Source organism: Vigna unguiculata, chromosome 1 (assembly GCF_037176805.1).
Source record: "Vigna unguiculata cultivar grain cowpea cultivar isolate G323 ecotype 2 chromosome 1, ASM3717680v1, whole genome shotgun sequence".
NCBI classification, from domain to species: Eukaryota; Viridiplantae; Streptophyta; class Magnoliopsida; order Fabales; family Fabaceae; genus Vigna; species Vigna unguiculata.
Window position 1 is genome coordinate 3,514,707 of NC_140792.1, and position 15,253 is coordinate 3,529,959.

The 15,253-nt window shown below is 30.0% G+C and overlaps 1 protein-coding gene and 1 long non-coding RNA gene across 2 annotated transcripts; one reads left to right on the plus strand and one right to left on the minus strand.

Moving 5' to 3' along the window:
* The first annotated feature begins 2,701 nt into the window (after window positions 1–2,701).
* Window positions 2,702–4,329, plus strand: LOC114189454 (uncharacterized). Its single transcript, XM_028078044.2, has 2 exons — window positions 2,702–3,010; window positions 3,329–4,329. Exon 2 carries the CDS (start codon window positions 3,358–3,360, stop codon window positions 4,108–4,110), a length of 753 nt encoding a protein of 250 aa, XP_027933845.1. The 5' UTR covers window positions 2,702–3,010; window positions 3,329–3,357; the 3' UTR covers window positions 4,111–4,329.
* Window positions 2,709–3,428, minus strand: LOC146888626 (uncharacterized). Its single transcript, XR_014993286.1, has 2 exons — window positions 3,300–3,428; window positions 2,709–3,124 (listed from the first exon to the last, which is right to left on the minus strand). It is a non-coding gene; the product is annotated as an uncharacterized LOC146888626 (long non-coding RNA).
* Window positions 4,330–15,253: the final 10,924 nt, after the last annotated feature.

Below are 15,253 nucleotides of genomic sequence, written 5' to 3' on the forward strand. Positions count from 1 at the left end.
GAAGCATAAATTCATGGAAAGTTGTTGGTAAATGCTTTTATATTTTTAATTTAAAATTTAAAGCAAAAATATATTGTTAAAATTTAGTAACAATATCTTATATAATAAAATGTTATTTCCCTTTGACAGAAACAACCCACCTTCTTTGTCCATTAACATCCCTACATACACACTCGTAGCCCAGACCATTTCTCCTAATTATACAATCTCATTACCTCTTGATGGATCTTCCATCCTTATCGACGTAAATCCACATTTTCCTCAAATCCTTTATTGCCTTTATATCTAAATCCTAAATTCCCAATCACCAACACCAATATGGAATCATCCTCCTCCTCTTCAATTCTTTCATCTTCTTTGCGCAACATGTCTTAACCTATCATTCCATCTCCACCTTGTTTTAACTCAACCTAGCCTTACAAGTGCTATTTCCTTACTTTCAGTTATGTGTATCTTTAACTGCTTTATATGATTCAGTCTTTTGTCACTTATGATTGAATTGTCCCTTTCTATCACAATTACCCTTTTATCATTTGAATTTAATTCAAACCGTTTCCAAGAAATTGTTAAACATCGTCAGATAAGCCATGAGTCGTAAAGTAGTGAATTTGACGATGAACACAATGTTATCGATATCAGATAAAGAAAAATATTGGCAATCTAAAATGTCTTTATAAATACAAATGAATCTACAAAGTTAAGCTATTAAAATACAACAATGTTAAGGGTTACAAAGTTCACCTTGTAGTAAAGGTGTTCTCCAAATTGAAGATGTGGATTATTTCGAAACCTTCTCCCCTAGGATAAAAATGGCCACAGTTCGATGTGTCCTTACCTTGACTTCATCTAAGAGGAAAAATTAAAAAGTAACTCAATTGAAAAATATAAAGTGATAAAACACCCAATTTACTAGAGACTCAATTAAACATATTCAAAATTTATCATACCTTAAAACTTAATTAAGTCAACATATAATAATGTCTAAAATTGTATATATAAAGAAACCAACTTAGCAATTCGATTTAGATTTTCTCATAACTTTTCAATCACAATCAAACAAAACAAGATTAACATAAAAAATACACTGTTAACTTCATAATTATTCAGGAATGAGTTTGAGAAAAGTTATTCAAAAAATTAAATATTTATTTTCAATTAATAATTTATACAATATAAAGAAAATAATATTTGTGCTTCTTCCAATTAAAATATTTTCTATCAATAAAAAAATATTCTTCTTTTTCATTTTTTTACATAAAGTAAAAATTTAAACTTTTGTGGTCAATGCTGGTTACCTACCACTTTATTATATATATAAAATGTGATAAGTTTTGAATATATATATATATATATATATATATATATATATATATATATATATATATAAACAAAGTAATAATAACTTGGATTTTAAAAATTATGATCAAAAGTTTAAGTTTTTGTTATACGTAAAAAGATGAAAAAAAATATTTTTTATTGATAGAAATTTTTTATAAGAGGAAGTATAAATATTTATTTATTTATAATATAAAAAATATTAATTGAAAATAAATATTTAACTTTTTGAATAACTTTTCTTATACTTATTCATTCATGAGTAATTATGAAGCTAACCGTGCATTTCTTATGTTAATCCATCTACTTTTGTTTGATTGTGATAGAAAAGTTATGAGAAAATCTAAACCGAATTAGAAAATTGGTTTCTCAAGTGAAAGGATATAAAGTTTTGACATGTTTTCCAATTTGGGTAAAAGAAATCTGTTAAAAAAAATATTAAATTATGAAACTACAAAATAAAAATTAGAAAGTAATATGTGACACCTAAATGGAAAAATTAAAGAAAAATTCAATTGAGAAGTATAAATATCTCGATTATTTGATAGACTATACAAATTTGTTAAGGATTTAACTCGACATATCCAATTTTATCATGTCTTAAAACTTAACTGAGTCAACTTTTAATAATGTATAAAATAGTATATGCAAGCATTTAATTATTTATTATCATTTAAAGTTATATTTTGAGTAAGATATGTATTAACTTAAAATAGTTAAAAAGTAATACAGTTTAAGTTAATCTGTAAGCATATGAAGTAGATAATCAGGATTTTAAAAATTATGGCAAAAGAATTTAAGTTTTTACTATATGTAAAAAGGATGGAAAAGAAGAATATATTTTTATTAGAGGAAACACAAATATTTATTTATTTATACTATAAAAGTATTAAATGAAAATAAATATTTAATCTTTTGAATAGTTTTTTTCAAACTCATTGATGAGTAATTATGAAATTAATCGTTTGATTGCCATAGAAAAGTTGTGAAAAATAATTATAATTTATTTACAATAAGGTTTAGCCGTGTGAAGTGGGGCCTGACATTCGCAATCAACACACACATACGACAGAACATAGTTGGTATTATGTTGCCATGACACCAAAAAGAAGAAAATTATTCTTCATATTTTGTAAAAAAGAAAAACTATGAAGAAAAAAGAGATTACGTAAAATAAGACAATTGATGCATCAAAAAATTTAACCATAAAGTAAATGCATAATTTATTTCCTCTTTCGAATGAAGAAAAGATGAAACAGAACCTGCACCTTGTTTTCATTTATATTTTTTTTAATTAATTAATCTATTATTATTATTATTTATATTATTTGAAGGGTTCTATCTATAAATTGTTGCTGTTGTGGATAATTAACTCATTCAACCCTTACCTCACCTTTTTCTATCTCTCTCCAGCATTCTCCAAAACTAACACAAACAAAACCCAATTCTTGTTTCAACTCCAAACTGAAACACCACACAGACACAGATCCTCTGCTAAGAAAACCCCAAAACTCGAAACAAACACAAAACTTCAAACAACAAACACACAAAGAAAAAAAAACATAATCGCCTTTACGAAAGTAACAGAACTCACCGACAGGACTTTGTCTTTCCGTCATTCAGTGCCGCCGCGTCGGAGCATTCTCGCCGCCGCCGCCGCCGGACGTGAATTACAGTAAACCCTGAATTTCATCGCTTTCTTTCTTTCGTTTTCTTTTAAACCATCATCCCTGAAATTCGAGCTCGGTTGTGATTTGTGATTGAATATGAAAAATTCTCACAAGAAACCCTGAAATGTTCTAATTCGTGTTAAAATGAAACCGCGTTGAAATATCAGCTGCCGGAAACCTAATTTTGAGCAAATTTCGCTTCAGGAAATGGAAATGATTTTGAATTGAATCGAATCGATTTTTAATCAGATGATATCAATTATAGCCTTTCATAGTCAATTTCCGAAAACTCACGCTAAATTCTTTCGATTCTTTGCCTTCAGGAGCTCGGAGATTGTCGAATTTGGCGAAGATGTCGCGGTTTCCGTTCTTCAACCGGTCGAACACGATTCATTCGGAGCACTCGCAGAAACCTTACCTTCCTCAGAGCCAGCAGAGTCTGGACCGGTCCGGTTCGCTGAACCGGTTCTACGGATCCTCTGAGCCGGCGAAAACCTCAATCCGCGGGAAAATGGTGAAGAAGCTCTGCACCTTGTTCGAGTCCTCCTCGAAGAAGGCTCCAGAATCGGAGTCCCAATCGGAATCAAAAGCGCGTTGGGACTCGTGCACGACGACAACGACAACGACGACGCCGTTTCGGTTGTCCGGGACGGAGGAGCGGATCGTGGTGTATTTAACGAGCCTGCGCGGGGTTCGGCGAACGTTCGAGGACTGCAACGCGGTGCGCATGATCCTGAAGGGGTTTAGGGTTTGGGTGGACGAGAGGGACGTGTCGATGGACATAGCGTACAGGGAGGAGCTGCAGCGCGCGCTGGGCGAGCGCCATGTGTCGCTGCCACAGGTTTTCGTGCGAGGAAAGTACGTGGGTGGCGCTGAGGTGATCAAGCACTTGTTCGAGACTGGGGAACTGGCGAAGATCATTCTGGAAGGGTTCCCCCGTCTGAAACCCGGCTTCGTGTGTGAGCTTTGTGGGGATGCGAGGTTTGTGCCGTGCGAAAATTGCAGCGGGAGTCGGAAGGTGTTTGATGAGGACGAAGGGAGCTTGAAGAGGTGTTTGGAGTGCAACGAGAATGGACTCCTCAGGTGCCCTTATTGCTGTTCTTGATCATGGCTTTTTCAATTCCTCCTTGAACATGCTTTTGTTTTGTTCAAGATTTGGTCTTTTTCCTTCATTCAAAAATGGGAATGTGGATTGTGTATATTGGATGTCATTCCTTTGAAGGCTGTAAATATTTAGCGGTGTATAAAGATTTCCTAAATATTGGTGGTTCTAATGGAAGAAATCTTGGGATCTTTTAATATTATCCCTTCTTTTTTAGGCTAATCTTGGATCAATCTTCTCTGTGCCCTCTTACACACACGTGTGTGTTTGTGTTTATTGAACACTCTCACTGTTAAACATCGAATACTACTTGATTCGCCCAACACATTCTTCAGACCTGGTAATTTTTTATATGAATAGCGATTACATTTTTTTTGTCTCATTTGGTAAGAGGAAGAGTAATTAAACTCAGGGTATCATTATGGATGTTGGTTTGAAGGGTGTTTCATAGAATTTAATGAGATTGATTTCCTGGTAAAGAAATTGTAGTACTGAGACAAGAAATAGTGTGGTTGTGACATCAGTTCATAAATGCTGTTGCAAGAAATGTGAGTTAATATTTAGGGTGTCATCTTCCCTGGGCTTTGTGTATGGTGCTTGTATGGTGGTTTGTTCATGGCATTTTGATTGAATTACATCTTCTTTGATTAAAATCATCTGAAGTTATGAAAAGAAGTGCATTGATCAGTTCTTTTAATTTGTTTGATTGAATGTTAGTTTTCTTTTGAAGTTAAAGTTAATGGTCTTTAATGGTTGCTGGACTTAGACTACACATGTTTGGAAAATGCAGATATTCCTCTGATTGACACTGTATTAAAGTTTATATTCAAAAAAAGGCATGAAGAAAGTAGCATTGTTTTCCTAAAATGAGTTAACCTAAGTGTAAACGTATACTCTTGCAATGTACAAGCCTCATTAAAGAGTGGTAAGTTGTCATTATTTAGTGGACAATAATAATGAGAATAAAATTAAAGTTTTTTAGGGATATGTCATTCTATAATTTATCGGGACACAAATGTGCATGTTTCTTCTTGATGTTGAAATCACGATTTTATGTTTTCTTGTTGCCATTTTCTTTTTCATAATATACATATATAACTAAATTATTTTTAAATATATATTTTAAAAACACACTAAATTATGTATATATTGTTTTTAAAATATTTATATTTAAATATTAAATTGTTTAATAATGATTAATGATTATCACTTAATTAATTTCTAAGTATTGATAATTTAAATTAAAATATCATGGTATGTTTATATCTTTTAAACAACCTAATATAAATATTTTAATACTTTAAATTAGATTTTTATTATAATTGTAATAATGGGTCGGGTTGGATACAGATAGTCTATTCGCAAGCCGACCTATAACAGAAACATTCATCTATTACCTGTTCATTTACACGTCAGGTATCCGTTTAAAAAATACTTGCGAGTATTTTAAAACTTGCAATACTTGTGAGTATTCTAAAACTCACATGTATTCATGGATACCCACGAATTTTATAATTTTTTAAAATAAAATTTAAATAAAATTACAAAAAAAAATGTGAAATAAAATATAAATTTAATTTAATCTAATAAAATATAAATTAGATTTTAATTTTAATTAAATTTAACTTAAAAAAATTAAATTTTAATTTTAACTTTTTGCAGATAACAAATACCTGTGAGTATGAATAATATAATGTTGCACCTGACCCATTTTTAAACAAATATTAAAACATTTGCTATCTGCAAATAACAAATATCCTATTCGGCCCATTTATAAACATATGTTAAACATTCACTACCTGCAGAAGATAACAAATATATGTGAATATCAGTCATTTGTCGCAGATTTTATCCATAAATATCCACAAACATTAATATTTTTGCCACCCCTAGATATAATGTTCTAATAAAAATTATACAAATTAAAATATTAGTAACCATCTCCGATTATAAACTATCTTGAATTTGTAAATGCTAAATAATTGTTCTTTTATAAACTAAACTATTCTCTTACTTTTTTTTAATAACATTTATTTTATATATTTTATATTTAGAAGATTTGAAACGAAATATTTCTATCATGATTATACCATTTGCCTTTTCATGTGTTTAAAAAAATTTAATTATTATTTTATATTTCAAAATTTTCAATTAATACTAATTAATTTCTTCTACACATACCCTTATATCCAATCTATTAAATATGTTTCCTTTAAATTCTATAAGTTTTAGTTATATCAATTTTCTAATTTTTCACTTTATTTCTATTATTATGTTAAGCAATTAAGCTTTCAACAAAAGGTTAAATTTTATTATGAAAATAAATTTATTTCTATTTAACTATTATTTACAAAGCCCAAAACAACACTACTCTTGTGTCATTTATATGTTCTTCCCTTTCCCTTAATCTTTGATTTGTTTAAAATATGCACTATAATTAAACATTCATAAGTACAATCTTTTAATTATTTTATTACAGTCAAGAAAACATCACATATTTAATAATTTATTTTAGAAAATTATACCAGTAACATTAAAAATAATATTAGAAAACGATAATTGTTTTCAACAAATCATACTTTTAATGAATTTTGTTACTTTCGATGGTGTAAGAGACATAGCTTAAGATGTCCCTTTATTGAATCTTTATATATTTTAACCTAGTATAAATTACATTGATGAAATACATGTACAAATGCAACAAATACAATTTTAAAGAACAAGATATGCCGACAGAGACTGACAGTAGTGTTTATTTATGTCTGTGACATGTCTTGTCATTAATGTTGAGACCTAGGAATGTATGTTTCTTCATGTTGAAGCATGATTATGTATATGTTTTATATCTAAATAAATGTGAATTGAAATTGTTGACATTTCATTTGTTTCTTCACATTAAATAGTGTAGGTGTGCACCTAAACAGAGCTGAGACAGTGATTTCAAAAATTGAAAGAGAAAGAAAGAAGAGGAGGAAAAGAACATTGATGATTATTCTTATTCTTTTCCACACCCAAATTAACTTCAAATATAGTTCTCTCTAATATTCTGCCTTCTCATATAAGCTACAATATTCCAGCAATGATTTTTTAATCTTCTGTAAACATTTTATCTTAAATGTTTCCATGTTGGTATAATGATGATTAGTTTTACTAAAATCTCTAATTCATTACAAATTAGAGTAGGCTTAATAGCATTTTTTAAGCAATGATGCGATGTTTTTTTCTCTATTTATTTTTAATTTAATATAATCCCTAATTTTTTTATCAATTAGAGGTTGATGAGCTCATATATATATATATATATATATATATATATATATATATATATATATATAATCACAAACTTTTTATATTTATTTTTTAATTTTGTGAAAAGTATCACGTTAAGACTGATGTAACGAAAGAGAACATATTTAATCTTATTAAAAAGTATAGAAACCAGTAAAAATAAACAAAGAAAGAAAAAACATTGAGTTATTGTTGCAAATATAATAATACGAAATTCTACCAAGCCATAAAAATAATATATTATTTGAAGTAATTTTCTTTTATTTTAAAAATTAGATTCTCACCCACTTTCTGAAAATGTTTTTTTTTTTTTTTTGGAAATTTAGTGAAAAATATTCCCGGAAACCATTATTGTTTGAAAACATTATTTGTAAAATCCAACTTCAGATCTTTGATTAAAAAAAGAAAAAAATCAAACTTTTCATTCTACCTAATGCAACCTTACTTCTTATGTTAGAAGAGAAAGACAAATAAAGAAGAAATGTATTTTCATTATTTTTTTAACTGAATTTTGAATTTCTTTATTTTTCTTTGTACCATTTCAAACACAACAATCAAAATGTCTTTGGGTGGTTTGTGAGAAAATAGATCTTTCCATGTAAACGTGTTTATGGATAGGAAATGCATGGTCCATGAAAGAGATTGAGAATAGTGAGAGAACCAAGTATTTTTCTTTTTGCATTGCTTTATTGTTTAACATGAAATACTACCTCATTTTCTAAATAGTATATCAAACATCTGTTAATATTTTTAAGAAATTTATTATCTATGAATTAGGTTAGGAATTTCACGTATTTGATTTGAATAGAATATGGTGTGTATTCAAGCTAGTTTTATAGTGTTGTTAAAGACCAAGCTCAAATTATAAAATACTTATAAAATTTATGTGGATATTTTGAATTATTTTTTAATTCGTTATGATTGATTATCATGTTGTGGTCCGTGTAGACTTAAGAGCTCTAAAGTCTTTTTCTAATTTAATTGACGATAATGAAGTCAACTTCACTTGCTATTGGTGACATTGGATTTGTAGCCAAAGTGCCTAAAAGATTATGAAAAAGATCGGTATTTCACTAATGATCTAAGTTATATACACTAAGATATTAGGTGGTGAAAAATAGAGGGCAAGTTTTTGCATTTTGTGACATGTGTAGATATGTGACTTGGAATGTAAGAAACATGATTTCATGATTCTAGGTTCACTTGTAAATTCATCTCTTTGATTGAGTCATATGTTAGTTTCTATAGGACATACTTAATATATGTGTCTTTCGGAAGACGTCAATTGATATTCCACTTATGCAAAATCTTTTAACATATAGATCCATGTGTGATCTATATGGTTCTTGTATGTTATGTTTGATTAAAATTGGATTACTTATGAACTGTTACTAAATTTATTTCTCTTATATCATCATTATCTTGTGTTAAGAATTTATTTATAATAACTTACCCTTGTCTGTGTTATTTGTGTTTTCAATTGTGATAATTGTACTATGTACACAAGTAAATACCGGTACAATTGCAAGGAGAACATTTGAAAGATAATAGAGATATATAATTTATTTCATTTTATTTTAACTATTCTTGAATAAATATTTCTATATGTCTATATTTTTTGTGTATTTTGTGTTGTATTATTTATTATTATAACTTTTACACAAATAACGAGTTATCTTTGTCTTAATGTTACATGTAATAAGAACTCATGCTAAATAGACTTTCAACCCAAATTGCAAACACAAATAGAGAAGTGAGGAATATATCTCACTCATACTAAACACACTAGTGGGCTCATGAAAATAACAAGTTTTGAAAAGTCTCACATCGCCTATGGTAACCTAGCGAGTGGATGTTAGTGACTATATAATGGGTTCTAAGCCCATGATGTTCCTTGTCTCAAGTCAAAGACACTTTGAGCTAGTGTTTGAATTTTCTTATTCTCTTGTAGTAGAGTGTTGTGAGGTGTAGTATTGGAAAGTGTGAGTGTACTTATGGTTAAAGGGTTGAGAGTTTTTTCTGTGTGTTGTACAAATTTGCACATAGTGATTATTCTTTGGTGGTTGTGATTTTTCTCCGTATTTAGAGTTTCCACGTAATATTCTTGTGTTCGTTATTTTTATCTTATTTCTTTGTTAATAGGGTGATTCTCAGGGGTAAAGACAGTAATGTTCGTAATTGATGATGCATTTTTTTCCCACAAGTGGTATCAAAGCTATGAAAGATTGCTTTTGAAGATGATCTTTGTATTTTATTTTTCTCCTCTTTCTTTTCTCACACTCGTACAAACTCTCTACTTCTGCTCCCCCCCCCTTTTTTTTTCTTACTGTCTCTCTTTCCCTCACCCCTTTGACTCACTTCACCCATATTTATACGTACTAACATTTTGTAATGATTGCATTTAGTTTAAAATGCACTATTTTTTTTTTGTTTCAGTTCTTCCTTGGTTTAGTTTGGTTAGTTAAAGATTGGGCTACCAAGTTTTTTTTTGTTTATCCTATCTGACGTTAACATTAACCTGGCCTGACATTAATTGTTATTTGCCATTTTGACTACTCTTGGTGCATGCACATGGATTGTAACGTTGTGGTGAGATTCAATCTAAAACTTTCTTTAGTTTATTTTATCATAATATATAAAGTTTCAACACATATATTATTAAAGTTCAGTTTGGAGAAGACTATAAATACTTTTTTTTAAATATATCCATGATATTTAGAATTACTTCAACAAACAGGATAACGGTGTATAACAGAACATTATTATAAAATTATTGTGTAATACGTATTATAAATGTGTTTATATTATTATTATTATTATTATTATAAAGGGAAAACATATGTTTTTCTGAAACTGAAATGCTAGTTGTAATGTTATAAGTATTATAACTTATTTTATTAAAACACTTAAATTTTGATTTCTTGAATAATTATAATTTTTATATCATAGGTTCATAATTTATTATACTATTTACAATACATATGGAAAGTAATGTATCATAAAATTTTAGGTATTGACATACTGAAAACATTGTGGTATAAATTTTGAGATGTTATACTTTCTCTCCTAGATACAAACATTTCGCCCTCGAAAATTTTATTGACTAAAGTTCGAAAATTTTATTGACTAAAATAAATGAGGGTAAATATCTCTTATTTTCTCTTCTAATTCCCATGTAATATCCCTATTAGCTTCATTCCACATGACCTTTACTAAAGGGATTTGTCTGCCTCCCAGTTCCTTGAACTTCTTGTCCATAATTTGTACAAACATTGCGTCAAATGTAAGGTTATTCTTTAATTGTACTGTATCAAGTCTTATCACATATGATGGATCATAAATATATTTTCTTAATTGAGACACATGAAAGACATTATGAAGGTTGGAAAGAAAATGGGGTAAACAAGTTTGATGAGCAACGAGACCTATCTTTCTAAGAATTTGGTAAGGACCAATGAACCGGGGAGTGAATTTCTTTGATTTCATCACCCTACCAATTCCAATTGTTGGTGTAACTTTCAAGAATACATGATCACCTTCTTGAAATTCAAGAGGTCGTCTTTTCTTGTCAGCATAACTTTTTTGTCTACTCTGAGTTGTTATCAATTTTTTCCTAATCATTTTGATTTTCTCGATTGTATGTTGAATCATGTCAAGACTTAATACTGAATTTTCACTGGTCTCAAACCAACACAAAGGTGTTCTACATTTTCTCCTATATAATGTCTCATAGGGTGCCATACCTATGCTAGAATGGAAATTGTTGTTATAGGTGAATTCAATCAAAGGTAGGCATCAGTCCCACCTATCAGATTTTTCTAACACAAAAGCTCTCAACAAATCCTTCAAAGATTGAATGGTTCTTTCAGATTGCCCATCAGTTTGAGGATAATAAGTTAAGCTAAGGTGAAGCTTGGTACCTAAGGCTCGATGTAAACTTCCCCAAAATTTTGAAGTAAATCTAAGGTCCGTATCAAATATAATACTTATTGGAACTCTATGTAACTTGACAATTTCTCTTATGTACTATTCAATCAATTTCTCCAATGAATACCTAATGTTAATGGGTAAGAAATGAGCATACTTTGTTAACCTATCCACGATAACCCATATGGAATCAAATTTTTGAAGGGTTATTGGTAAGCCAACTACAAAATTCATTGCTATACTATCTCATTTCCATTCAGGTATATCTAAGGATTGTAGCATTCATGTTGGCTTTTGGTGTTCTATCTTAGCCTTTTGACAAACTAGACATTTTGCAACATATTGTGCCATTTCCTTTTTCATTTTGGGCCACCAAAACATTTTCTTGAGATCTTGATACATTTTTGTTGTGCCCGGATGTATGCTTAATTTGCTTTTATGAGCTTCCTCTAAAATCATTTTCTTAATTTCTTCATTATTGGATAAAAACATCCTATCCTTAAATCTCAAATTTCCTGTTCTATCTATGCCAAAATTCTCTCAATCCCTTTGACCTATCAGTTTATTTTTCTTTTGAATGAGTTCATCACTTTCTTGTGCCTCATGGATTGGCCTATGTAAGTTGCTAGTGATCTGGATGGAGTTTAATTGCATTTTATCATGGCTTAAGGTGATCGACAGATTCAAGTCTCTAAATTTTTCTAACAAATTCATTTCTTGAATCATCAGTGAGGAGACATGTAAAGATTTTCTGTTTAAAGCATTGTCACTACATTTGCCTTTCCTTGATGGTAATGTAATTCAAAATCATAATCTTTCAGAAATTCCATCCATCTCCTTTGTCTCATATTCAATTCCTTTTGGTCAAACAAGTATTTGAGACTTTTATGATCACTAAAAACTTTGAACTTACCACCATAAACATAATGTCTCCATATCTTAAGTGCAAAAAAAATGGCAACTAGTTCTAGATCATGGGTTGGGTAATTTTTCTCATGTGTTCTTAGTTGCCTAGAACTATATGCCACTACTTTTCTGTCCTGCATAAGAACACATCCTAATCCCATTTTGGAAGCATCACAAAATATAGCAAAATATAGCTAAAACATGAGAAGTGGTTAGTCTTTTCTTGAGTTCTTGAAAACTATTCTTACATCTTTCTATCCACACAAAAGCTTGGCCCTTTTTGATGAGTTGTGTTAAGGGCATAGCTATTTTGGAAAATCCCTCAATGAATCTTCTATAATAGCCTGCCAAACCAAGAAAACTACAAATTCCAGTCATTATTTTTTGTGGTTCCCATTGTAAAATTGCTTATACTTTGGTTAGATCCACTGACACTCCTTATTTGGAAATCACATGTCCTAAGAATTTCACTTCCTCTAACCAGAATTCACACTTAGTCAATTTGGCATACAAATGTTTGTCTTTCAAAATCTGTAAGACAGTCTGAAGGTGTTCTTCATGCTCCTCAAGAGTCTTAGAGTAAATAAGAATGTTATCTAGAAAAACAACTACAAAATTATCTAAAAAGGGACGAAAATTCTATTCATATAATCCATAAATATTGCAAGAGCATTGGTTACACCAAAAGGCATCACTTGATACTCATAATGGCCATATCTATTTCTAAAAGCAATTTTTGGAATGTCTTCTATTTTTATTCTAATCCGATGATATCCTGACCTCAAATCTATTTTAGAAAACACATCAGCTCCTCTCAATTGGTCCATCAAGTCATCTATTCTAGGAAGAGGGAATTTATTCGTTATGGTAAATTTATTTAATTGACGATATTCTACACACAACCTAAAATTTGAAATGAATGAATAAGTTGTACCTGAGTCGTACGATACATTTAAAGTTTTTCCTTTAATAAAACACATACCTTGAATTAGATCTTGGTTATCAGTGGCTTTAGCTTCAGTCATGGTATAAACTCTTCCTGTTGTTGTAGGTCTTCTCTTAGTTGCAACTGGATTGAAATGTGGCTTCTGTTGTCCACACTCAGAGAATTGGTGACCATGTTTCCCACAATTGAAACAGACGGGTCCCTTAAGAAGACAATCTTTAGCATGATGACCTTGTCCGCATTTAAAGCATATGATATGATCATATACAAGTCTACTAGAATTTCCTGATGAAGATTGGTTGGATTGGGTCCTCCATTGTGGGCGATTGTAAGATTTTCCTTCATTGCGTTTATTTTTATTTGTCTGGGATCCAAAATATTTTGGTTTGTTATTTTGGTTGTTCTCAAAATCTTCCAAAAATCTACACTTGTGAATAAGCGTAGGAAAATCAATAATTTCTAGTATCCCTACCACTTTTCTCAATTCATCCCTAAGTCCATTTTCAAATTTTATACATTTCATCCTTTCCTTTTGGTGATAAAAGAAAGTAGATTATTTTCCTAATTCTTCAAACTTTGAAGCATATTCCCTTACTGTCATACTTCCTTGCTTCAACTGCATAAACTCTATTTCTTTTGCTCTCCTCACATCATTAGGGAAATATTTTTCTAAAAACCTTGTTCTAAATACTTCCTACGTAATAATTATTCTTCCTCCTTCAAGTAATCTCCTGGTACCATCCCACCAATATTCAACTTCTCTTATTAACATAAATACAACATAACTCACCTTTTGGTTGTCAGCACAGTTCATAACTCGAAATACTTTCTCCATCTCCTTAATTCATAATTCAGCTTTGTCTAGATCATATCCTCCAGAAATTTGTGGGGGTTTGTTTCTCTTAAATTCAACTAAATTTTGTGATTCAGGATTTCCTTCAGGTCTTTGATTCCTTACTAGAGCAGCAGCCATGTCTCGAATAGCTTGCATTGCTCTAGTTAACTCATTATTCCTCCTATTGTTTTGCCATATGAAATTGTATGAGTTAGTAATAAAAATATAATGAGCACATTTCATAGATCTCGCATAAAATGTTGCTCTGATACCATCTAATGTGACGGCCTAACAATTTTTTCTATTTATTTATTTTTTATTATTACTATTTGTAGTATACTTATAAAATTTAGAGGCAAAATCATACAATGACATCTAATTATACTTAAAATATTCACACACACACACACACACACACACACACATATATATATATATATATATATATATATATATTTACAATGTTGTGTGCATCTTATATCCACACAATTTAGTACATATTATATTTCCTACACTAGAAGAGGAAGGAGTGTTATTTATTTACAGTTTCCCCCTCATATACTGGCTTTCAAACATGTGGAGGGAAAAAGTTATGGATAAGGTTCACTTGGATTGTTGGGGTTAAATAGAAGGTAACTTTGATTTGTCCTTCAATGATAATCGGTGCGCTTGGAGCAAAGAAGCAAGTAATAGTAGAGTTTCTTGTTCCCTGAAATGTCACTGAATTATTCACTGCATTGGTTTGTCATGCATTTCTCGGAAAAACAGCCACAATGTCAACGAAGAAGGGATCAGGTATGTCGGAAACAACCATCTATGATAAAGTTATAAAATTTTGTTTTTCAAACATAACCATAAAACAAAGAAGTTAGACAAATATCACATAAAAATATGAAGCATATCATAATAAGATAAAATGAAACGAAAATTCTCCCAAATCCATAAAACTAGATTTTATCATACTTTATAAAGATGTTGATTAATTTTGTAGTGACCAGTCGGGATAAATGAGTTCATGGCCAACAAAGTAACTCAAGGACATCTCATCTTGAGTAATACTAACTTGTTTAAATCCCCAAGGTCATACCTCCAACTACAATAATCAAATCTTTATTTATCATAAATTTTATTTCAATATTAAACCATATAATTATATAAATAAATAAATAAATAGGATCAATGCATAATTAAAATAAATATAAATAAATAAAAAGGACCAATACGTAATTGGAGATAAATATAAA

Bases quoted from the DNA above. Each gene is read 5' to 3' on its own strand.
- LOC114189454 (XM_028078044.2), top strand. From the start codon at position 3,358: ATGTCGCGGTTTCCGTTCTTCAACCGGTCGAACACGATTCATTCGGAG.